The sequence below is a fragment of the Misgurnus anguillicaudatus genome, chromosome 22 (assembly GCF_027580225.2).
Source record: "Misgurnus anguillicaudatus chromosome 22, ASM2758022v2, whole genome shotgun sequence".
Taxonomy (NCBI): domain Eukaryota; kingdom Metazoa; phylum Chordata; class Actinopteri; order Cypriniformes; family Cobitidae; genus Misgurnus; species Misgurnus anguillicaudatus.
In genome coordinates, this window is record NC_073358.2 from 52473964 (window position 1) to 52499052 (window position 25089).

At 35.1% G+C, this 25089-nt stretch overlaps 3 protein-coding genes across 5 annotated transcripts; 2 read left to right on the forward strand and 1 right to left on the reverse strand.

Moving 5' to 3' along the window:
- Nucleotides 1–299: 299 nt before the first annotated feature.
- Nucleotides 300–4430, forward strand: sat1a.1 (spermidine/spermine N1-acetyltransferase 1a, duplicate 1). Its single transcript, XM_055198148.2, has 6 exons — nucleotides 300–543; nucleotides 625–676; nucleotides 836–919; nucleotides 3470–3571; nucleotides 3647–3687; nucleotides 3885–4430. The coding sequence occupies exons 1-6, from the start codon at nucleotides 478–480 to the stop codon at nucleotides 4053–4055; spliced, it is 516 nt and encodes a 171-aa protein (XP_055054123.2). The 5' UTR covers nucleotides 300–477; the 3' UTR covers nucleotides 4056–4430.
- An 8122-nt stretch (nucleotides 4431–12552) lies between these two features.
- On the forward strand, nucleotides 12553–15108 carry sat1a.2 (spermidine/spermine N1-acetyltransferase 1a, duplicate 2). The gene is made up of 6 exons (XM_055198145.2): nucleotides 12553–12804; nucleotides 12919–12970; nucleotides 13066–13149; nucleotides 13447–13548; nucleotides 13636–13676; nucleotides 14849–15108. The coding sequence occupies exons 1-6, from the start codon at nucleotides 12739–12741 to the stop codon at nucleotides 15014–15016; spliced, it is 513 nt and encodes a 170-aa protein (XP_055054120.1). The 5' UTR covers nucleotides 12553–12738; the 3' UTR covers nucleotides 15017–15108.
- Nucleotides 15109–15636: 528 nt separating this feature from the next.
- Nucleotides 15637–25056, reverse strand: apooa (apolipoprotein O, a). Of its 3 annotated transcripts, none has more exons than XM_055198142.2 (10): nucleotides 24900–25056; nucleotides 23758–23868; nucleotides 23489–23608; nucleotides 22633–22665; nucleotides 20990–21044; nucleotides 20761–20856; nucleotides 18568–18659; nucleotides 17467–17556; nucleotides 17333–17378; nucleotides 15637–15823 (listed from the first exon to the last, which is right to left on the reverse strand). In XM_055198142.2, the coding sequence occupies exons 1-9, from the start codon at nucleotides 24906–24908 to the stop codon at nucleotides 17334–17336; spliced, it is 651 nt and encodes a 216-aa protein (XP_055054117.1). In that variant the 5' UTR covers nucleotides 24909–25056; the 3' UTR covers nucleotides 15637–15823; nucleotide 17333. The 3 variants fall into 3 exon arrangements, with proteins under 3 accessions (XP_055054117.1, XP_055054115.1, XP_055054116.1); XM_055198140.2 differs by lacking the exon at nucleotides 24900–25056 and adding an exon at nucleotides 24695–24838; XM_055198141.2 differs by lacking the exons at nucleotides 22633–22665; nucleotides 24900–25056 and adding an exon at nucleotides 24695–24834.
- Between the last annotated feature and the right edge of the window lie 33 nt (nucleotides 25057–25089).

Sequence of the window (25089 nt, forward strand, 5' to 3'; positions counted from 1 at the left end):
TGGGTAAGTAAACAGATCAAATAAGATTCAAACATATCTAAGTTGTCTGAACGAAGCTTTAATAAATGGGCTCTTTTGTGTTTGCTGCATTACTTGAAATGATCAGATATGAAAAGTGAATATTCCAGAAGATTAAAGATTAACCCGCACTGCTTTTGGGTGGTTAAGGGGGACATTTCCTCTATAGATTCAGGAACGCCTCAACACACAACAGTCCCAAACAAACCGAATCACAGTAGGAGTGGCCTGCGTGTTTCAGCCCCTTCAGTGCATCAATAAATACAGCAAAGCATCCGGGTTCGAGTACATCAGCTGTGTTCATCACATCAAACTCTGGATGCCTTTTCAAGCAGGAGAGATCCAAACTCAAACCTATAGCTGAGGGTGACCCTCTGACATGCGGATGAAGAAACACGTCTTACTACTCTTCACATACAGAGGTTTACTAAGCAAAGGAAAAAAGAATAAAAGGAGAAAATGGCCAAGTTTATATTACGGAAAGCCGAGCCCAAAGACGTCTCTGATATACTGCGACTCATAAAGGTAAAACTGCAAAATATTAGCATTAAAGATTTCAAATGTTGCTCAATTTATTACCTCATTTAAATGTATTTGTTACATTAGGAACTTGCAAAGTATGAAGAAATGGAGAATCAAGTTATTCTAACAGAAGAAGGTAAATGTTTCATGCATAAATCATCATCCATCAGTTTTGTCCAAAGCAAATGAATAATATGCAATTGTTATTTTCACTGAACTGTTGGATTTGGTTTTTGGGGTATTTGAAGCACATCTCTGTTGGATGTGCTTTATAATCTCACACTTGTTCTTGTAGATCTCCTGGAGGACGGTTTTGGAGATCATCCGTTTTATCACTGTATAGTGGCTGAAGTGCCCAAAGAGCATCAGACCGCTGATGGTAAGACTAAACCAACCCTGTCAAATAGTGAGTCTTGATACACGCTTATCTTCTGTTGTTTGTTATTTTCCGAGTGAGGTTGAGACAAAAGTGCATAAACTCCCACAGACATCTGAGTTACCAAATGTGTTTCTATTTATAATGATGCAATGTTTGCTAACAGTAAGCAGTGTCCTTGCTTTACTATATACATTAAAGGTGAATTTTCAGTTCACCTTTGAATAAGACATCTTATCCAGAAAAGTGTAAACACACTGTGATGCTATCAGATGACAGCTCTGTCTGAACATCCTGAAGTTTGAATTTGTGTCTGACTGCGGTCAAAGTCAAACAGATGAAGTGTTATTTTTGCAATTCTGCTGATGGTGATGCTAAGAGAAATGACACTTCAGCTGTAATCTACACTTGGTTTGTTTGGTTTGAGTTTTTCCATCACAGCGTTGGGTTTTTTACCCAGCAAGCACTTTTGCATTTAAAAGACATCTAACAAAGCCCAAACATTTAGGCTGAAACAGGACAATATTGGGGCTGTCGGCAGCTGCGTTTCCATTACAGATTTCCGTAAAACTTTAGCTTTATTTTCTAAATGTTTCCATTAACCGATGATATGCGACTAATACCTCGCGATAAGTCATTTCAAACATCACGTTGACTGATGTTGGTAGGTTTACTAATATCACATCCACCGCAGTAGGCATTATTGTTAACCAGACATAAGAGTATTATACGAAGATTAATGCCAAGGATAGCCTTAGGAGCGGAAATGTATAGGTGTTTCTTGGAGGTGATTGTAGATTATTTTGTATCAAAAGAGATGTTGGGCTGTTCTCCAAACATTATTGGCAAGGAAAGCCTCTTATAGTTGGGAGCAGACATGTATTGAGGTGTTTCTGGGAGGTTTTAGTTCATACCGCGTCATCTTCAAATAATGATTATGTGACTTACATCAGGTGACCTGAAAATGCAAATAAACTATTTCCATTGCAATTTTGCGAAATACACCTTTTCTGAATTGCCTGAAAAACCACTCTTATGCGAGCGTAAAAACGTTTTTGTGATACATGGGAGTTTTTGCAAAATTGACGTGTTTCCATTGGCAATATTTTCAATTTGCAATATCAATTTGCGCAATTTAAAGGGTAATGGAAAAGCAGCTAGTGAAAATTTAACAGACATCTAACCAATGAATAAATTAAAAAAACTTGCAATCACTGTTGACTTTGCTTACTTTTTTTTGCAAAAACAACACGTAACCAAATTCAAGTTTATTTTGGCTAGAAGTGAGTTACTCATAGCTGGACAATATGGTCTATAAAAGATGAAATGATGGCTTTTGCTTCCTGGGTAAAGTCTTCATGCAGCTCTTTTCCAAAAACGGCTTTAAAAATATCTGACGATTTAGAATGCGGTGCACAAACGAATTTTTTTTAAATATGTTGGGAAAAGGACTGCAAAAGACCATTTAAAAGGGGGGGACATTAAGATGTGAAATAAATCTTTAGTGTCCCCAGAATCTGTATATGAAGTTTTAGCTCAAAATACCCCACAGATCATTTATTATAGCATGTTCAAATTGCCACTTTGTAGGTGTTAGCAAAAATGCTTTGGGTGTGTCCTTTAAAATGCAAATGAGCTATTTTTTCACATGCTTGCAGAGAATGGTTTACCAAAACGAAGTGACTGGGTTGATCTTTTTCACATTTTCTAGGTTGATAGAAGCACTGGGGACCCAATTATAGCACTTAAACATGAAAATCTGACTTTTTCCATGATATGTCCCCTTTAAGAAAATGTTCTTTGCGTTCATATAAACCACATAAAGGTGAAAGAAGGATGACAGGTTTAACTTAGTAAATAATATCTTTGGTGAAATGAAACGCTGTTGTTTAAAGTGCTTTGTCAAATCCCCCTTCTGTAATTTATTGTCTTCAGGCTACAGTCTCTTGCTTCGCCGTGTACATTGCCTGTGGCCGTGTACATGGGTGGGCGGGGAGGTAACTGAAAGATCGATTACAGTAGTGTAACATAAACAGTATACCAGAGGTAAGGCCCACAACACCTGGAACAATACCAAACTTACACCACACACAAAAAACATGCCCGATACTAACAACCTCCTACCTAATGGATCATACTGAAACTAGGGATGGGAATTGCAGGAAATTCCAGTTCCTTATCCAATTTTAAGGAACAAAGTATGGACAATGTAATGAAAACAGAGTAAACATGAGAAAATATTTCATTTCCCAACCATATCACAGCTTCATGACCAAAATTTTATACAGCTCAAAAAACAATTCTCGATTCCCAGCCCTACTGGTATGAATGTGCAAATTCACGTAATATTGAATGACATATCCAAGAAATCTGTGGATCTGGAATGTTGTATGAAAGGGTTGTGATGCCAATCCTAAAATTAAACCAAAGCAAATTACAAACAGGCCAATGGTATCCGTCACCATGCAAACTTGGTCTTTTCTGTGATTTCCTAAAAATGATTTATTTGATCTTAAATTAAACATTAGTGATTGTTCAGCGTCTATTTTCCAGGTTATGCGATCATTGGCTTTGCCATGTATTATTTCACCTATGACCCCTGGATTGGGAAGCTGCTCTACTTGGAAGACTTCTATGTCATGAAGGATTTTAGAGGTGAAATGTTATCATGTATGTCTATTAAAACATTCGATTTAAAAACACGTTGCACTAAATCTTTTTCCCGCGTAGGATTTGGAATTGGCTCTGAAATCCTAAAGAAACTGAGTCAGGTATTTGTCTTCACTTTCAAAGCACTAAAGTTTCATGCAAGCACACGAGGAAGCAATGCTTCAGTTGTTTTCCGACTTAGCTCAAAGTGTATATTGTGTGTGTTAATAATTAACTATCAGGTTAATCATCTTAGATTATATGACCCTCCAATCTTCCAGTATATCTTGTACTAAATCTTTTTAATCTTTTACTGTAGACGGCAGTAAAGACGCGCTGCAGCAGTATGCACTTCATCGTGGCGGAGTGGAACAAACCCTCCATCGACTTCTACAAGCGGCGTGGAGCTTCAGATCTCTCTCTGGAAGAAGGATGGAGGCTCTTCAAGATCGACAAACAGAATCTGATGAAGATGATGGATGAGGAGTAAACATGAGAAGTAGTTTCAGGGTTGTTCAGTTGGAGGGTTTCATTTTGACCTTGCACACAGATTTGTTTTAAAACATTCAGGGTGTGATGCTTCAAATCCAGCTTTCTTTTCATCATTTTATATAGTCAATAATATAAATTCCATATAAAGCATCGTATGTTGTGTTTTAATATAACTTCAACATGGTTGAAAATGATGCATTAAAGATTTTTACAAATGCAATCATTTATTGCAGTGGACAGATGTGTAATTCTCTACAAATATTAGTATAGTGATATAAACAACCGTTGAATAATTTATGAATCAGATGCTTTCTATTTGGTTTAATGTCTTTAATAAATCTTTTTAAATTAAAAAGGAAACATAAAAACTGTTTATAGTGATACACCTGTATTTTCTTTCTTATTTAATTTATATGAGGGCAGTTACACACATCGCATGATCGTTCATGCATAAGATGTATTGAGCTCTTTGCTTTATGTAAATACAGTACAAGTTGTCATTCTCTTGACTTTCTTTTATGGGTTTTAATGCTATTTCATGCATTCTGACTTACTAACACAGTTTAAGAGTTGTAATCCTCATGGTAAACAAATGCAAAGCATCAAAAAAGCAGTTGAGTGTGTGACGTAGTATTTCTGGGCAAACTCACGCCTCCTCTTTTTTGTCATAGAATTTTTATTGTTGCAAAGTGCATTTAACATTTTATACCACCCCACCATCATAATCAACCCTACCCAGCCCCAACAAAGGAAACCCCAATCTGGTATACTGTATATTTGAAGATCAAAAAAATTATGTATAAATGATTACATATTTGCATATCGGTACAATAATGCATATCTATATACAAGCATGCAAAATTGAGATGGTATTAGCACAAAAAAAGGGAAATTTATATAATCTACTCAATCCACATCTAGGGTTGGTCATTAAAGAATGTAATAAATTGTTGCCATTGTTTGCCAAAAGATTCTCCCCTACCTCTGATATTGTACTTAATTTTTTCAAGTTAAAAAAAGCCAAATCTTTTAGCCAAACAGAGATAGAATAGAAGGGGGTTGTGAGGAGGTCCAAGAAAACAGTATTCTGTGCCTAGCGAGGAGAGATGCAAAAGCTACAGCACAGGCCTGTCCACGACTCAAAGGCTGACACTGAGATGGAACACCAAAAATTGCAATCAAAGGGCAAACTGCTAGTTTGACCCCTAGGACATTAGACACCATTTTAAAGAAAGAATTCCAAAATTTTTGTAGCTTGGGACACAACGCAAACATATGGCTAAGGTTGCATGGTAAAAATTTACATTTTCACACAAATCTGGGATATATTTGAGAAAGTTTTGACTGAGATGAGCTCTATGAATAGTACGCCGCCTCTTAACTACAGTTTTTGGAAAGTTTTTTTTCAAACATGGGTACCCGTTATGTATCAATGACCCCTATATTCCTTTTATGGGCACTTCCCCTGAAAAAGCACTCCCACATGTCAATCAGAGTGAGGACGCTCATTAGCATTGATTCAGGCATCACTGCATGTGACAACTTTGTTTTATATGAATAACGACTCAATAATGGCACGAAAGACGAAGTGTGTTTTTGGATGTAATGAGAAGAAAGTCTTGTTCAATTGCATTACTTTTCATGGAAAGTAATACCTAATGTTACTTTTAAGTTACTTTTGCGTTACTTTTTAATACTTGGCTGAGGCTTGATCTCTTTCAGGCCTTGCAGGTGTTTTTATCACTGAGAAGCTCTGCATTAAGAAAATGCATATTTCCATCGCAAAAATGTCAAGCTGCCATCTCCGTTTCTGACTCATACTGTTCCAGTTCAGGCGTGCATGCATAGAGTGTTTACTGTAATATACTAGTATACTTTTTTTAATCAAATTATTTAAACTGAAAAGTAACTGGCATTACTTTTTAAAAAAGTAACATCATTATTAAAGGTGCAGTGTGTACATTTTTGTGGCATCTAGTGGTGACTTAGTCCATTGCTCACCCCTCACTTTTGAAACGCATAGAGAATCTATGTTAGCCGCCATGGGACAAACATGTCATCATCGGAGACAACTTAGTAAAAAAAGTTTGTCCATTAAGGGCTTCTGTAGAAACATGGCTGCCCAAAATGGCGACTTCCATGTAAGGGGACCCTCGGTGTATGTATGTATGTAAAAACATCTCATTCTAAGGTAATAAAAACATATTAGGTTTTTCATAGGTTCATTATGGTCTTTATACACCCCTGATAAGTTTTGTATATCATTTTTCATTTATGTCAAGAGATCCTTCGTAAAATTACACACTGCACCTTTAATGTGTACATTTATAAAGTAATGCGTTACTTTACTTGGTACATCAAAAAAGTAATATTCTTACGTAATGCACGTTACTTGTAATGCGTTACCCCCAACACTATATGGATGCTTATTAAAAAAAAGTCTTGTGCATAATAGCCTTCTGCATATCTATATGAAATGAAGAATTTATTGAAGATAACATTTGATTGAAAATATAATCTTGCTGGTTTTACATTAATATGAATTATGTCATTTAGTAGTTTTACAGGTTTTCAGCTCTCTCTTCTGCAGAAGTATAGAAAAATGTATTTCTATAGTAGTGTATTGCATTATCTGCACTAAAGGTCATTTCCCAGGAAACAATGTATAGATTTTTCTCTTATTTCCTGTAAGTTACATGCACACAAACTGCATTCTCTTTCACTCATCCTTGCACATACCCCCATACAATAATGTGAAAAAAACCTGCATTTAGCCAGGTACGGGTGGTCATGCAGGAAACACATATACTGAATAAACGTATAGCTTGACAAATGTTCTCGTGAAAACAGTCGTTACATCTTAAGGAAATGAGTTGTGTATCATCATCATATTGGTTTCGAGCTATAACTTAAAGTGACACCTAATGCTGTCATGTTGCTTAATGTTAATCAAACAACAAAACACATCTTTAACAAAGATAAATTTATATTATTTCATTAATACAGCGTACAATATGCGGTGTTATCCACATTGATGATAATAACAATAAGAAATGTTACCTGAGCATCAAATCACCATATAAGACCATTTTTGAAGGATCGTCTGAATCTGAATAATAATGATGCTAAAATAAAAATTTGCCATCACAGGAATGATTTAGATTTCAAAATACATAGAAAGTGATGGGACACCTCAATCATGGCAACATAACTTATAGTAAAAATTTTAAAGTTGCTATTAATAATTATTACATAATTGTATCTACTATTTAGTGAGGGATATGAACTTGTTTACACCGTTTTTAGGATTGACAATCACATTTTTTACAGGTGTAAATTTGAAAATGTTTGCTTACCAGCAGATTTCCGTCACAGCTCTAATAGTGTCTGCAAGTTCAGTTTACTAAAGCAAACTTAAAAGGAAAATTAAGGTTAACTTAGTAATCAGCTATTAGTAAATAAATTTTATTTCTGAGTAAATTTACTAATACATATCAATTTAGTCTATATTCAGTTAATATATCAATCAATGGTTACTTATGTAACATAATTTAAATTAAGATAACTGTTCTGATTTGATTAAACTAACAGCGTACTGCAAACATCCTAAATACTTTGGACATGGATTTAATCTTCCATTTTGTTATACTAAATTAACTTGCAATCGGGTTCCAAAGTTTTTTTTTAAGTATAAAGGACAACTGATAAAGAAAACACTTAACACAAATATAAAATTCTAAACTTATTTTTTGTAATAAACAGCTAAAGCTTTTAAAAGACACAATAGTGTAAATTGCATTCTGCTCTCATTCACAAACGACATCTTAAAAAATGTATCTATCAGAAAAAGCACTTTACAGAAAAAAATGAGGCTTTCTTTAGGCAAAATTAAGCTATCTGCAGAAATTTGGCTTTATTAAAATCATACAAAGGAATCTGCTTATCAATCGTTCTTGTGATACTTTGATGTCATCAGCCTGCGGTTCTTGCGGCGCCTCATAAAGTCGAACTCAGCTTATAACTTTGTCTATAGCCCACATAGATTTAGTGGTTATGGAGCCTCCCCTGATTCATGAGTTATCCAGAGATAGTGGGATCATGTTTTGTGTGTGTGTTGCTTGCTCGTGAATCGCTCCCTCGGATTTCGTGCTTTTCCAGAAACATTCGCTAGTGCTGATCTGTCTTTTATAAATCTAATAAAACTAAAGACTCTTCTGAGATATGAAGGATGTGATATTACTCTATAGGTACTTAAGATTAACATGAGATGAGCAGAAACAATGTGTTATATTACCTTTAAAGAGTAACTAAACCCTAAACCAACTTTTTTTAGTTAATGATCTGTAAGAATGATGCTTTATTAGTGCTGTTGATTGATTTTAGCCAGTTTTTTGACATTTGGATATTAAGTGTTTCAATACTACAATATATGGTGTAAACGTCTGAGTGCTGCCCTCTTCAGGTTGAACGGTGGCTACTGCAGTTGAATTTTCCTATTGGATGTTGAGTCCAAAAAATGACTCGCGACGCAAGCAGACTCAAGCTCACCACGCCCTTGTTACGATCTAATCACACACTTGGTACGAGCTTAGTTCGTCCCCTCTATCTCCGTTGGGATCTGCCCACTTTTCTTGCATTTTTCAAATATTGCCAGTGGGCGGAGTCAAGCTCTGATCAGGGGTTTAGTTACCCTTTAAGCTAAGATTGTTCAGACTATAGCCTGGTTTCACAGACAAGACCTAGTAAGAGCCAAGGGCCTAAGTTAAATATGCCCTAGAAATATGTTACTGATGTGTATCTTGAGCTAATCAATGGCACTGGGTTATTTAAGATCTGTCATTGCAAGTTATTATTAGTTCAGACAGCTCAAAATGTGTCTAGGACTAGCCTTAAGCTTTGTCTGTGAAACTGGGGTCTGTGTATGTCATGTTTCTGCTAATCTGTTTAAAAGCTCAAAGAACTAAACTGGATTAGAGAAAGATTTGTCACTTTTATGCAACTGTAAGAGTATAAAACATTCCTATACTTTCAAAACCAACAGAAAGATCATTTCTGTCACGCTTTAGAAACTGCTCTCTTGAATACAGGAAACACACAACTGCAAAAATAACACCCGCTTCCTTCCTCACGAGACACATGCACCTCCTTGCACCACACAGCTGCAAACTTCATGCAACAAACTTCACAACACCCAATTTTCCAGACATTAGGTAACATGAAAGCATGCTTTTGTTGGGTAGGTTCTGATAATGACTCACAGGAATCCTGTCTTCATCCTATAGGTCTCACAGTAAGGAATTCCTGCTGGGAGCGGATGTTAATGAGTCAGTACTGATGATTATAGCCCATTCAGAAAAACTAGACAGAACTGAAGATGCTGAATAGCAAGAATAAACATATCTAAAATTGTAGTAACCTTTCACTTTGTGAGTGCAGTCGTGGCCCAGCGGGTACAGACTTGTACAAAGTAACCCAAAGGTTGCCAATTCGATATGGGTTACCATACGTTTACCATATTTCCCTTTCAATGACACAACAGCGCACCTTTTAAGTTATCCAAAGGATGCTCCGATCAGGATTTTTTTGGGCAAATCACTGAAAAATCACGAATAACCATTAAAACGGTATAACCACGTGTTTTTTGTTATTAAAGGGTCAATATTATGCTCATTTTACAAGATGTGATATAAGTCTGTGAAGTTTCAGCTCATAATACGCTACAGATCATTTATTATGTCCAAAATGCTCCCATTTGGGTGGTAGCAAAAAAAGTGCTGTGTACCTTTAAATGCAAATGAGCTACTGCTTTTGGTTAAAAATTGATCTGATTCCTGTGAACAATATTATCTTTAGCCGCATTAGTGCTACAACATGCTAACAAACACATTTAGAAAAGCTTTTGGGTAAAGTTAACCAGTCAGTCAGTGAGTGGCTGTGGGTGGGGCTTTATCGGTGTGACATCACATTTACAAGAGAAACAACATGTCTAATGAGACTGCTCTGGTTTAAAGGATATTAAAAAGGAAGGAGTGGGTGGATTTTTTTCATTGTAGGGTGGTGGTTGTGTTCACACACTGCCAACACACATTGATGTCCAAACACCTTGAAAAGAGGATTTTGCGTAATATAGGCCCTTTAACATTTATACAATTATTACATGACTCTCTAAAATGCTTGATTCTGATTGGCCAGCCACAACATTTCAAGATTCATTCTTGTCAAATAACTACCACTCAAAACAAATAACACACAGGTACAGTTTAATATTACACAATAAATAAATATAAATATTTATTTAAATAACATGACATTATATATACAAATAATTAGCACTTTGACCCTGGTGCAGTACTATTAACTCATTTACCGCCAGCCTTTTTGAGAAAAGTTGCCCACCTGCATTTTTGTGATTTTAACAAAATTTTCACAAAATTCCTTGCAGGAAAAATCATTTTCTATAAATATATAAACATACAAATTATATTAAATTAAAGAACACACGCTCTGCTTTCAAACAAACAATAAACAAACAAACAAACAAACAAAATGGGGAAAAAACGTTTCATTGTATATTTGCTTTTTCTACTTGGTTTGACCACTGAAATATGGATGTTTCTCTTCAAAAATACAACATTTTGAGCAAAAGCTTAAAAAATTGCGTTTTTGTAAAGGAATTTATGTTAGAGATCAGACTCAGAATGACTATCAAACATAAAGGCAGTTAAAATAACCATTAAATCTTTTTAACTTCCGTTTTTGATAAATTCGATTTCGATAAAAGCGGTATTACTTTCACTTTGAAATTCGTCCAAAAAGGCATATTTATTAGTTAAATATGAACTCATAAATGACGAGATAACTCGTCAATGGCGGTGAATGAGTTAATGGACGTTTGAGCGAGGGGGGGGGGGGGTACTCACAAGTGATGATGTTACTGCATGTCGAGCTGGAAGTGCTCCAACTAAGTTGTCATACAATATAGTTCTCATTTTTATTTGCTTAAAAATCACGTTTTATTTTGTGGCACCATAGGTGTAACTCCTCATGTAACAGTCTTTAAATAGGAAAAACATGGAAGTGTTTGGTGGCTTCTAAATTCATCCCTGTTTGGATCCTAAGGAATGAATGTGGCTAGGCTAAATGCTAAGACATTCACGACTTGCTGTACGAAGATTAAGTGCATTCATTAAAAAAGATAGGTATGTATTAATTTGTCTAAGTTGAGGTAAGAACATAGTAAAATATTGAAAAATGGTGGTGTTTTCCTTTAAGTCTAGTCCCAGACTAAAACACGTTTGAGCTATCTTAACTGAAAACAACTTTCAAACTTAAAATATAGTGCCATTGTTTCGTCTCAACATGCGCACGTGTCATGTGCTTTTCTACTTTAAAGTCCTAATTCAACTAAGGCCTAATCCTGTCTTAATCTAAATCCTGTCTGTAAAACCAAACCGTTCTGCATGTGTATAACTTTTCACAGATTTCATTTAATATCACTCTGAAGTCAATTTGTTGTAAAGTGAGTTTGAATAGATTAAACCAAGTGTTTCATATTAGGAACTAAAATTTTAGGAAATTGAAGATCAGGTTGTCCTAACATCCATAACCGATTATGCCTATGTCAACTAATCGCTTGTAGAATAAAAGTTTTTGTTTACATCATATATGTACATATATAATAATTATGTATATATAAATACACACATATGCATGTATATATGTATATACTTTTTGATATTTATATAGAATATATTATATATAAATACTTAATATATACACATATTTATCCATCAAAATTATAGATGAATGTGTATTTATATGAGAGCTGGGCAAAGATTATCTAGATTAATCTCATACAAAACAAAAGTAATTTTTTGCATAATATATGAGTTTGTGCTGTGTGTAATAATTATGTATATATAAATACACACACATTCATGTATGTATGTGTATGTGTGTGTGTGTTTACATATACATAATATTTACACACAGCACAAACTCATATATTATGCAAAAAAATACTTTTATTTTGTATGAGTTTAATCTAGATAATCTATGCCCAGCTCCAATTTATGTACACAACTATTTATATACATAATTACACACAGATATATGATGTAAAAAAAACTTTTATTCTGCAAACGATCAGTGTGCAAAAAAAAAACAAACATGGTTACTAGGTTACTACACAAAGACCATGGTTAATTTTCGTAAAGAAGGATTAAGATTAATTTTAACATTAACATTACTCTTTTCATGTATATGATTGGGTTTTATTGTACCTGACCAAGAGAAGATGCCCCAGATTTCATGAACAAATATATTTTCGCAAGTACACCGCTCGCTCCCCCCTGTGATCTGGTTTATACTGGTTATCTCGCTGATGTGATGAGCGCGTCATACGCATAGATATCCAGCATCCAGTAAGTGAACTCTAAACCATATTCAGCGCTTCCGGTCGATGACGCCACACCCCGGCGCATATAAGAGGGGTCAGAACAGCGCGTCCCCGCAGAGCGCTTCTTGTGACTTCAGCTTGAATGTAATAGTTGAGTGATAGGGTGAAAAACCCGAAATCTCTGCTGAGGGTAGAACCTCTACAGTCGAATGAAGAAACAAATCTTACTACATTTCACATACCGAGGACTAGTAAGAAAAGGGAAGAAGAGTAAAAGAAGAAAATGGCCAAGTTTATATTACGGAAAGCCGAGCCTAAAGACGTCTCTGATATATTGCGACTCATAAAGGTAACGGTTTGCGCATGCGTGTAACATTTAAGATTGTATTTCATATCAGTCGAAAGTTTAATTTTGTTTTAAAGCGAGTTTGACACATTTGACGTTAACGGTGTTTAATTTTAGGAACTTGCGAAATTTGAGGAAATGGAGGAACAGGTTGTCCTAACCGAGAAAGGTACGTCTTAAACCTTCATTCAGTCTTTAACATTAAAAATATCTATTATAAGTCACTATTTTTTAAAACATTTGTTATATGATAATTTTTTTTAGAGTTACTCGAGGACGGCTTTGGAGATCATCCGTTTTATCACTGCGTAGTGGCAGAAGTACCGAAAGAAAGCCAATCTATAGAGGGCAAGTCAAATATATATATCACTGTTTGTCACATATTTAACATTAAATGTACCATACGTTAAAAATCTCACAATGAATTTAAAGTTAATGTTGTAATGTTCGTCCTTTGCTGTGACGTGTCAGATGCGCATCATCAGATGATGACGCCATCCATTCTTCCCGATACTGGGCACGCGTGGCTTGATCATGATTCACTGTCCATTTTAACTTTGTTTCCACTGTGACTTGTTCAGACTGTACATAATAGACATTAGACCGATAGAAATTCTTATGTATGTTGTTATTATGTGTGTTCAGGTTATACAGTGGTTGGCTTTGCAATGTATTACTTCACTTATGATCCCTGGATTGGGAAGCTGCTGTATCTCGAGGACTTCTATGTCATGAAAGAGTTCAGAGGTACTGGATGAAGCTGTAAACACTTACAGATGTCAGGAATACATATTACTTTACATCAAGCATTTATAAATCTTTTGTGTCTTACAGGTTACGGGATGGGCTCTGAAATCCTGAGGATGCTCAGTGAGGTAAGACATGATACATAAGAACAAGCATACTTCAACTAACTTAAACTAGTAGTAAAGTCAGTTATTAACTAGGAAAAAATTACATGAATATGATATAAATCATCCCCTGACACACACATCAGTTTGATTGAATAGTTGCATTATAATTACACTTGGGGGATACAAAATTGATCACGAAAAGTCAAAAAAGACTTGTAGGAAGAAATCACATAAAAAATGTAATGATGTGTGTTTGTGTGAGCGTTATCATCACAGTAGGTTTGGTTTATAAGTTGCAATCTAAAATATTTTCTCATTTTTAGTCTAGTTGTGGATTTTAACACCACAGTGGTCACTTTTAATAATTGATTTATTTAAATACTTCATAATAATGAGTTTGCACACTGCATGTTACATATTAGACACCGGGTTCCCACTTTATAGGGGCTTTTTACACCTGGTCACTTCATGCGTTTTCAATGATCAGATAGCTATGCGATCAGAGATAACAACACATGAAGTGACCACGTCACGTGTAAAAAGGCCCATAGGAGCATTTCACCCATACAAACATTCATCTTTATTGAAAGTGCGTCATATTTGTTGCGAAATGTAACATACATTTCAAATTTGGTCCCTATTTGACTGAGAAAAGGGGTGTTTGTAGTCTCACCCCCTCAACAAAGATATTGGACATCCTGAGGAAATGCATGACCATTCAAAAACATGACTGGGGTTCTAACTATACAAAGCTTTATGCAAATGGGTGAAGTGTCCCTTTAAGTCAAATTCCCCAACTTTCACAGACTAAAAAGCTAAATTTCCATGACCGGTATGTCTGGCATGCCATAAGCCTGGATAATGTAGTGTACGCCATAAATTTATAAAAATGTAGCTTAAATGCATAAAATGAATAAACAGAATTACATTTTGATAAATTTAAAGCAAAAACAAAAATCCCTGATATTGAATTGACTTCAAATGTCTAAAATTCCAGAAATTCTGTGAGCCGTGGGAACCCTGTAGACAAACTTTGTTAAACCTCCAAATTTTGACAGCCAGTGGTTTCAGATTCTGTTTTCGTCAGAAATTGCATCACCGTCTAAAGTACCCAATGTATCATATTTCCTCAGTCTGAAAATAAAACCCAGAAGTAGTTTCTTTACTTAGTTTTTCCTGTTTTCTTCCCACAGACAGCGGTTAAGACTCGATGTAGCGGGATGCACTTCATTGTGGCGGAGTGGAATACATCTTCCATCGAGTTTTATAAGCGACGCGGCGCCTCTGACCTCTCGCACGAGGAGGGATGGCGTCTGTATGAGATCGACAAGATCAACCTACTCAAGATGTCTTCTAAGTAGACATCAGTGCGACAGACAATGTTGATTTAATATTCCTCATTAATGCTGTGTAACTTATATATTGTCCGTGAAAAAAAAAAAACTTGATTACACTTGCAACGTCTTAAAGTTTATATTTTGAGATCAAATGAATCACTGTTTGGTCACGAGGGTAATGATGTAACTTTCATCTGTGTGGGCTGTTTCAGAATCCTTTAAAAAGATAAAACCCAAATCAATCTCATTTATTATAAACAGAAGGATTTGGTAAATTTGTGTTAATGAAGTCAACCTAAAACAGCATCACAACTCATTTTCCTGTACCTCTGTATTATGATACAAAAAATCTGATGACAGAAAAGAAAATGTGGGATAATGAATAAATCAATAATATAGTTCAACAGAAGGTCAGTTTTGATTTTAAGCTCATTTAGTAAACAAAATTAAACTTTTTCCTCGAGGCACATATATGACATGTTTGGATCACATGAGAGCGCTTTACTATGAGCAGATGACCTCGAGACTTCCACATTTGTGGTTTTTATTTTAAGGACGAGGAAGTTCAGAATGTTCAGACTCAACACGCTGATAAAAACCAACGCTGGTTATCCTTCCTGTATCTGAGAAATCAAACTGAAATATCACATGAAATATATTTATTTTAGTTCACAAGTGCCTTTATAATACAACTGCAGTAGTTTAAAACATTGACTGACTCCTCTCTCTGATGAAAGAGGAAGCGGCTCGTGCAAAAACAGGTTTATAAGTAAAGGACGGAGATCCTGGATGGCGTCACATTGTCACAGAAACATCCTGATAGGTGAGAACCTACAAACAGAACCCAATGAACTTTAGTACTGTGAGAACCAAAAGACAAGACACAATGTCCTAAATAATATTTAACTAAGTAGAAAGTTAACATTATACACACTGTTTGAGCAAAACATTTAGCAATTTAGTAAAGTTTTAAATGATACAACCATACATACTGTCAACCCTATCTCATGGCAATTTGTATGAATTTTACAAAGTGGCTAATTTCTACTATGACATTCATACACGTTTTGTCACATTGGGGTTTAGGGGTGTGGTGTGTTAGTGATTTTTTTTAAAGATAATTGTATGCGTTTGTATGATTCTTACAAATTAGCCACCTTGTAAAAAATGTACGAATTCTCGTGAGGTCAGGCAGGTGATCTATAGATTTCACATAAAACCTGTCAAACATAATCTGATAAAAATGACTTTTTTCTTAGTTATCATTTTTTCTAGCTTTCAGTACAAATATCTAAAAATTCTTCAATAAGATTGGTAACACTTTACAATAAGGTTCATTAGTTAACATTAGTTATTGTATTAACTAACATGAACAAACGAGCATGAGCAATACATTTGTTATAGTGTTTATTATTAATCTTTGTTAATGTTAGTTAATAGAAATAAAGCTTTTAATTGTTTGTTCATGTTAGTTCACAGTGCATTAACTACACTGCAGAAAATGATTTGCAAGAAAAACATTTTCTTAGTATTTTTGTCTTGTTTTCAGTAAAAATATCTAAAAATTCTTAAATTAAGATGCTTTTTCTTGATGAGCAAAACGACCCAAGAAAATAAGTCTAGACCAAAAATATCAAATTTAAGTGCTTTTTTGCATAAAACAACCAAAAAAAAATCTGCCATTGGGGTAAGCAACTGATGTTCTTACTGAAAACAAGACAAAAATACTAAGAATTTTTTTCTTGAAAATCATTTTTTGCACTGTATTAGTTATTGTTGAAATTAACATTAATAAAGATTAATAAATGCCGTATAAGTGCAGTTCATTATTAGTTTATGTTAACTAATGTAGTTAAAATATCACATTTCAATGAATTTGTGTTTAAAACAAGCAAAAAAATCTGCCAATGGGGTAAGAATTTTTTTATCTTGAATTTAATGTTTAAGAAAAAAGTTAACTTATTTCAAGATATTTTTCTTACCCCATTGGCAGATTCTTTTTTTTTTCTTGTTTTAGGAACAAATTCACTTAAATTTGATATTTTTTGTCTAAAAATGTGTTTTCTTGACTTATCAAGAAAATACATCTTGATTTAAGAATTCATAGACATTTGAACTAAAAACAAGGCTTTTTTGTAAGATTCTGTAGTTAGGCATAGAAATACTTGTTGTATGTCCCACCTAGGAAAAATATTTCAAAAAGTCTGACAATGCTTTCTGTGCCTGCCAATAATCCCAGACTAAACACATGAATACAATCATTTATAATAACTAATGTGAATTTTCAGGATGTTTATCACTGGTAGATAAATGATGTGGAGTTCCTGTGATGTTTTGTACCTTAAGCTTTGGTATCTCCACCAGATTTCTTTTCTTCTTGACTAGCCTACACAAAAACAATATGACATTAAATCACATCAGCGGTGCTTGAGGAAAAAAAGAGAAAGTTTGCATAAGTGAAAAACAACACTGACCTTCTGCCGATCTTTGGGTTTATCTTTGAAAAGTTTTTCCACAGCTACATAAGCCTGCAGAGCCCAGTCGTACACCGTGTCCCCTGTCCCCTGCGATGAGGAAGGGTTATTAAAGTTTACCAGAGAAAAACGAGGCATTTACACATGCAGACACTTCATCTTTTAAAGGACACATATTATGAAAAATCCACTTTTACAAGGTGTTTGAACAATGATATTAATCCACCCACTCCTTCTTTTTTTAATCCTCATTAAACCAAAGCACTCTCATTAGACATGATTCTCTTGTTAATGTGATGTCACACTAACAAAGCCCCACCCACAGCCACTGACTGACTGGTTTATTTTACCCAAAAGCTTTTTTAAATGTGTTTGTGGCTAAATATAATATTGTCTCAGACTGTATTCACAGGAATCAGATCTATTATTAACTAAAAGCACTCATATTTCCTCACTCCCTTACCAACAGACAGTAACTTGCATTTGCATTTAAAGGTACACAGCACTTTTTTGCTTCTACCCAAATGATAACAAATGATCTGAAACTTCACAGACACATTCTAAGACTTATATAACATCTTGTAAAATGGGCATAATATGTGCCCTTTAAAACTTTTATAAACCTGAGGGGAGCTGAAATTAGACATCCACTAAAAACAATTCAATTGTGGAAACTATTCCAACCTATTATCTTTGATATTGTTTTAATCACTGACCCCTGCTGTGTCTTCAGGACGTGTCTATCATTATATCTGACCACATACAGACACAAGTCCCTTCAGAGAGACTCAAATCTAAAAGTGTTTGTTTTTCTAATGATGCGTGTTGACAGGACTTCAATCCGCCGGCACACATGACAGTAACAGATAGTGCGAGAGGTGTGGACCACTTTCCACTGTCCACGATCAAAACAGATACACGTGTAATAACAAAAATCAATGTGTTCACAGCGTGAGCTTCAGTTTATGTTCAGGAATGCGTTACAGCTGCTGTTTTCAACTCGGCTGATGTTATGGATCATAACCCTTCACCTCACCCTTCCTGTCAATCATTCAGCGCTCAGAGAGAATCGCTATTATTAAAAAAGAAAGGCAGACACACCTTTGCTATGGTCACAGCTTCTCGTGGATAATAAAGAGACGCTGCCACTGCCATGAATCCGGTAGGGTAGATCAATCTCTTCAATCTGGAGCCTGGAGGACATCATTCACAAATCTCAAATTTAACCGCTTATAATAATGTCACAGTCAAACGCACGCAGCATAATTTGAATTACATGAAGAAGAAACCAACAGATGATATTTGAACCCTTTCTAGCTGTCTAATCCATTCACACCGAGTATGGCTAGGGCTTCACGGTTATGAAAATTGGCTGATGGTAATTGACGATTATGACAATGAATTGCCTGTTTTAGTGCTTTGATGATTATTACGATTAATTGCCTGTTTTATTGCTTTGACATTTAATTATCATACATTTTTTGTTTTTTTACGAAATAATTTTCACACAGTGTTGTGATTATTTACATAAAATATTTAGCAAAGTTTACCTGGCAGTATATATTAAAACACATAACACATATTTAAAATTAATCTGATAATGTCTCATTTATACAGGCGCTACAGCTCCCCCTTGTGTTTTTTAGAGAGATGTGCAATCATTGCGGTGATCTGAAATCATCACGATGAGGTCAAACAATCGCGATGAGACCATTATTTAATCGTTTTGACAGCCCTAGCCATGGCATGCATGTTAAGCAATGTCACCAAAAACTTAACTAATAACATTTTTATATAGTTAATGCTTATCTGAACACTTCTTAAAGGGAAAATCTGACTTTTTCCATGTTTAAGTGCTATAGTTGGGTCCCCAGTGCTTCTATCAACCTAATAAATGTTAAAAAGATAAACCCAGTAACTAAGTAGGTAAACCATTCTCTGCAAGCATGTAAAAAAAATTGGTCATTGAAATTTCTAGAGCTGCCTAACGATTAGTCGTGACTAATCGTTTGCAGAATAAACGTTTTTGTTTATGAAATATATGTGTGTGTACTGTGTAAAATAATTATGTATATATAAATACCCACACACACATGCATGAATAGTTTTAAGTAGGGATGGGCAATATGGCCTAAAATCCATATTGCGTTATACATTGCAGCCTCTTGCGATAGCGATATGTATTGCGATATAATAATTTCAATAGACTCGTTTCAGAACAGGTTATATAGACCCTTACAAAAGCCAAACTGCTAAAAAAGTAAGTAAAATTAAACCGTTATGGCCAGATTAGTCTTGTTACCTCTCTTAGCTGGAACTTTTGCCTGACACACTCTACAGCAGGGGTGTCCAGACTTTTTTGTGTGGTGATCTACTTTTAAAATGATAAAGCCGACAAGAACTATCTGCTAAAAAACACAGTTAATTATTTTTATAACACTAAACACTTTAAACACTTTATATATATACTGCATGTTTCACAATTACTAGACCATAATGCCAATTTCGCGCGTGGAGCAGCAGTTAACTTATGTAACTTATGGCTTAAATCCAAAAAATAGATGTTGCATCAGTCTTTTTCACGAGTTCCTCTGTTTCGCTGACGCTTTCATCCATGTTTATTCGGCTGCAGCTCGTGGCTCTAAAGTTCGCGGGTAAATTGTGTCATCAACACGCATTATCGTGCAATAGATTTAAAATCTCTATCGTATGCTAATTTTCTATCGTTTATATTGCATATTGTTTATATTGCCCATCCCTAGTTTTAAGAAAAAATATTGATATAATAAATATTTATATTTATATATAATAAAAAATATAAAAATGTATATATACAAGCAAATATTTCTTAAATATATACATGCATGTGTTTGTATTAATATATACATCATTATTATATACAGTGCACACACATATTATGTAAACAAAACTTTTATTCTGCAAATGATTAGTCACGACTAATTGTTAGGCAGCTGTAGAAATTTGGCTCCTCTTGTGATGTCAGAAGGGGATCTTATTATAATAATACCACCCCTTAATCTGCATGATCCAACCACAGCACTGACATTTATTACAGAGATCAGCTCATTTGCATGTTAAAGGACACACCCAAAAAATGCACATTTTAGCTCACACCTACAAAGTGTCAATTGTAAAATATTATAATTAATTATCTGTGGGGTATTTTAAGCTAAAACTTCACATAGGTCCTCTGGGGACACCAAACACTTATTTTACATCTTAAAAAAAGTCTTGTGAAATGTCCCCTTTAAGACAATATTAACATTACAATACCTCTTCCAAGAAAAAGACCGAGAATCCCAGCGAAGCCGATGACACCTGCTCTGGGGTAAAACTCAGGCGGTGGGTTCTTCAGGTAATCATAACCGTCTAAATCACAACACAAAAGAGTCACTTCATTCATGCTATGGTTTTATTTACACTTATTGTGTAGATACAAATGCTCTTAACACTTAAATGAGCTTATGCAGTTTACTGTATATGTGTGTGTGCGTTCACTTACTTTGACCAAACTGTACGGTACTGTCCAACCTGGGTTTCACTGCTCCATAGACGCCCTTGGGTTTCAATGTCAACACAATAAAAAAATATTACTTTCATAATACTATTCTGTATTTAATATTATGAATCATGAGTAAATCTGCCCTACAAAGCGAAAGCGCAGTAACTACGCATTTGGTCAAAATTGAGTTAAGGGTTAAAATGGGCTTTGTGAGATCTGTTGTGTCTTGTGACAAAGTCTCCTGGTTAAATTTTGTCCCATTTCAGAGAAATGTGTGTGCCAAAATTGCAGTAACATGTTTGACTGGCTGGTGTAAAAAACTTTAAAGCCATTTTTCTCAGTTTCAGTGTTTGCGTAGATACTGCACTTAGCCTTTGGAGGGCAGAAATGTTACGTCTGAATTATCTTTAAAATATATATTTTTTAGGATTTTATCATTTTAATATTTTTTAGTTTAGAGAAGTATATTACTATCTAGAGATAAGATCATAAATATCTGTTTATTTTTAACTTTATTATTTGAATAATTTGGTTTATTAATACTGATGCCACATTGTAACAGCATAATAATTCCGTTTTTTATGTTTTTAATTCAGCTGTAACAATGCCAAATTGACCAATAAACCAAAGAAAGCCATGAGTGATAAGAGTAACCGATGACATAACTTTCATTTTTACTAGTAAACTATTCCTTTAAAACTCTCCACAGTCCAAAGGTTTATTGGTGGGAATCAGTATAAGTTTATAATCTCCATTAGGTTTAGGTGCTTTATAAAACTTCATCCTGAACGAATCTTTATCGACAGCCATAAACGCACAATGAATGATAAAGAAAAGATATAACAGGAGATATAACAGTGTATGTCTTTATTCAGATTATTCAGATTTATTCAGATGGGTCTGTTGTCTATCATGAGACGAAGGTAAGAAGTTCAGGTCTGTGATGTAGATTTGACTTGCTCATGTCTTAGTAAAAATATTCAGAAAGACCTTGACAATCAATCTTTCACATTGCCTTAAGCCATCCCACAAATGATCTGCTGAATCAGTGCAGAAACTGTGAAGGTCCAGAGGTCGAGTCTGGTTTATAAAGATCTGCAGTAAAAAGCTGTTCTGCTTTAAAATGTGGGTCAGTGTGTCCTCTCTACTAATGAGTAAACTCAAGTTAAATTCAGCTGAAGAGTGAGGACGCAGTGACGGTCATGTCAAAGATATTACTACATCATTTCTTTCATTTTGTTATTAAATCACACCGGAGGAAGAGATCCACTCTATACAAGTAATTCACTGTAATGTTTAATGACACTATATGTCAAATAAAATACAGGAAAATGTAAATATTCAGGACCTCTTCCTAACACAATGATTCGTTCCTAAAACAAACAATATGATCATTTCATTGTGAATTATTCAGATGAGTGGTTATCAAATAAACCCAGATTTGACATCACATTTAGATTTCAATAAAACTCAGAGAAGCACATTAATGCACAAGCAGAAAGCTTCTCACACTTCCTCAGTGCAGCTCAATGATAGTGAGTTTAATGTAAATGAGGACGTATACACGCACGCACACACACACACACACACACACACGCCACACACACAGTGATCAGTGTTATGATGTTGGTCATCATTGGTAACTGAACTTTCTCTCTGGCCGAGTCGGTTGTTTGCTGAAGCCCAGAACCCCAGCGACAAATCAGAACCGTAATGGAGAGGAACCAAATCATTACTGAATGTCAAATTATTATTAATTAAAATGTGAGGAATTATGATTACAACAAAGAGCTGCAGTCCATTAAATATGATCTTAAAGGAAAATGAAAAATAAGCCCATATTTTACTCACCCTAGATGAATATGACTTTCTTAGTTAGTTAAAATATAGTCAAAGTTATATGAAATAATATCCTGGCTATAAAAAGCTTTTCCTTGTTACAACCAATACCAGTGGGGCACTATCCAATGCCATTATAAAGCTGAAAAGAGCCATGAAAATTATTTCTCATAACTCTCATATGACTGAAATAAAAAAGTCATATACACCTAGAATGACTTAAGGGTGAGTAAAACACAGTTAAAGTGAAAAGACTTTAAAAAGCCATAAAATAAATAAAGAACAGATTACACAGACTGCAGCTCTGACACAGATACCACAAATTAAATAAAGACAGTTATTACTAATATTAAGCTGGATTGTATTATTTATAAACACAATGATTTAGTCTTCTCCTTTGAGATATCCACACAAAAGAAATCACTTGGTTGGTCCATGATAAAGAAGTGAACTTCTAGTCTATTGGGTTTTAGTGTTGAGAATGAATTCTGTTCAGGTTATGCAGATGTGCCATGCAAAGCAGATGCAATAGCCAACATGTGTTTGTATGTACATGCATGCAATCCCTCCTCGCATCAAACATGGTCAGGGTTTGTTTTGCTGTTATCACCACCAGCTGATTTGATATCATCATACTGGGTTTGGTCTGACAGTTGTTACCTGGCACCAGTTGGTATAAGGCTCTGCCAGTCTTCTCATTGTGGCCACCCCTTCTTCCACCTGACCTCTCTCAGACTCCACATAGCTGAACTTCTGCTGTGGTGTCGTGTAGAGAGACAACTGCAAAAGTCATGCGGCCTTGTGTTATTGTACAGATTTATCTTACAACTGTATATTAAATGAAAAACGGTCTTATTTACGGGAAGCAGACTATCATTACTGTATTCTTTGTGTTGATTGTGTGTGTGTGTGTGTGGTGTTTGTTGTACCTCATCCACATTCAGAGATGTGTCGGGTTTATCTTCACTGCTGCTGCTGCTGGCCAGCACAGAGGCTGACACTAAACCCAAAGTACCCGAGACTCCTGCGACCCGTCCGACCTATCAGATCACCCACAGCACCATCATCATACAAACAGAGGGCATAAATAAACCAGTCAGGTGCAGTTTACTCATCCAAAACTCCCATTACAGGTCACAATGATGTCTTTATCTTACGCAGGCAGTCTGTAGTCACTGTCAACACATGCTGTATGTTTCATATTGAAGCAAGAGTAGTGTAAAACAAACACAAATTGACTCAAACTGCCCACATTTAGTTGTTTTGAGGACATTGAAGGTTTCATCAGCTTCCTTAGTAACACAACCACAGAACCCGCAGGTGCCATGGTTATTATTGACAATGCTGAGATCAGTTTTATACAGCAATTGTTGCCTTTAGATTTAAAAGAATCATCACAATGAATATTAGCAATGCACTTCTTTTTAACAATAGGTTCGTCAGACTAAGCTTTCAGGTTTGTTGAACTTTTGTCTCTTCAGGTATTGCAAGTATTTGTCTCCATCTAGCGTTCATTCTTGGTACTGCACCTGAGCGCTAATGTGGCGCTACTGTCACTCTACACACGTACGTGTATGTCTGTCAAACGTACATTTTTTTAGTTATTTTATAAAAACAACTTAATAAAAAGAAATGATAATGTTTTCAACTGTAGTTGCATTAAATATGAAACAGTATAGCAGTGTCACAGTCAATAAAGCCGTAAACAAATTGGACTTTTAACAGTACGAGAGAATTTAAATCATTCATTTGATAAACATATTTACAGCGGTAATCTAATCTGTATATATAGCTGTATTGTAGTGTCTTCATTAAAATAAGCAGCATACACAATTACTTTAATGTGTCTTTTATCTTATATCGTACAGTGTCCTTGTATTTCCTGTCCTCAGATGCGCTCTTAAAAGCTACAAAAACAACAACCATCTTTATGATCACATAAACTCAAGTAAACTCCTTGTATTGTGTATTTAAGACTGTATAGTGCACTAATAGAAGGATCGCCCGATTATAAAGAACGTCCCGACACGACAAAGCGTAACAGACTAAAGACTAAAGTTTTATTCCTCACCTTGTACATGTTCCTATCGTCTTCTTCACCGCTGAGAGGCGCGAGCGCATCATCACGATTACCGCCATCTGGTGTTCATGAAGCGCATTACAGACAGCGCAATTTTTGTACACTCAGTTTTTAGTTTTTGTCATATTTATCAACTATATAAACTTATTTTATCATTCGCTTCGTTTGTGAGCAGGCCAGC

Bases quoted from the DNA above. Each gene is read 5' to 3' on its own strand.
- sat1a.1 (XM_055198148.2), top strand. From the start codon at position 478: ATGGCCAAGTTTATATTACGGAAAGCCGAGCCCAAAGACGTCTCTGAT. The intron at 544-624 runs GTAAAACTGCAA...TTGTTACATTAG, and splicing joins ATATACTGCGACTCATAAAG to GAACTTGCAAAGTATGAAGA. The intron at 677-835 runs GTAAATGTTTCA...TTGTTCTTGTAG, and splicing joins AGTTATTCTAACAGAAGAAG to ATCTCCTGGAGGACGGTTTT.
- apooa (XM_055198140.2), bottom strand. From the start codon at position 24,754: ATGGTTGTTGTTTTTGTAGCTTTTAAGAGCGCATCTGAGGACAGGAAA. The intron at 23,609-23,757 runs GTACAACAAACA...TGACTTTTGCAG, and splicing joins CATCTCTGAATGTGGATGAG to TTGTCTCTCTACACGACACC. The intron at 20,857-20,989 runs GTAAGTGAACGC...GTTGTGATTTAG, and splicing joins TACCGTACAGTTTGGTCAAA to ACGGTTATGATTACCTGAAG.
- sat1a.2 (XM_055198145.2), top strand. From the start codon at position 12,739: ATGGCCAAGTTTATATTACGGAAAGCCGAGCCTAAAGACGTCTCTGAT. The intron at 12,805-12,918 runs GTAACGGTTTGC...GTTTAATTTTAG, and splicing joins ATATATTGCGACTCATAAAG to GAACTTGCGAAATTTGAGGA. The intron at 13,677-14,848 runs GTAAGACATGAT...TTCTTCCCACAG, and splicing joins TCCTGAGGATGCTCAGTGAG to ACAGCGGTTAAGACTCGATG.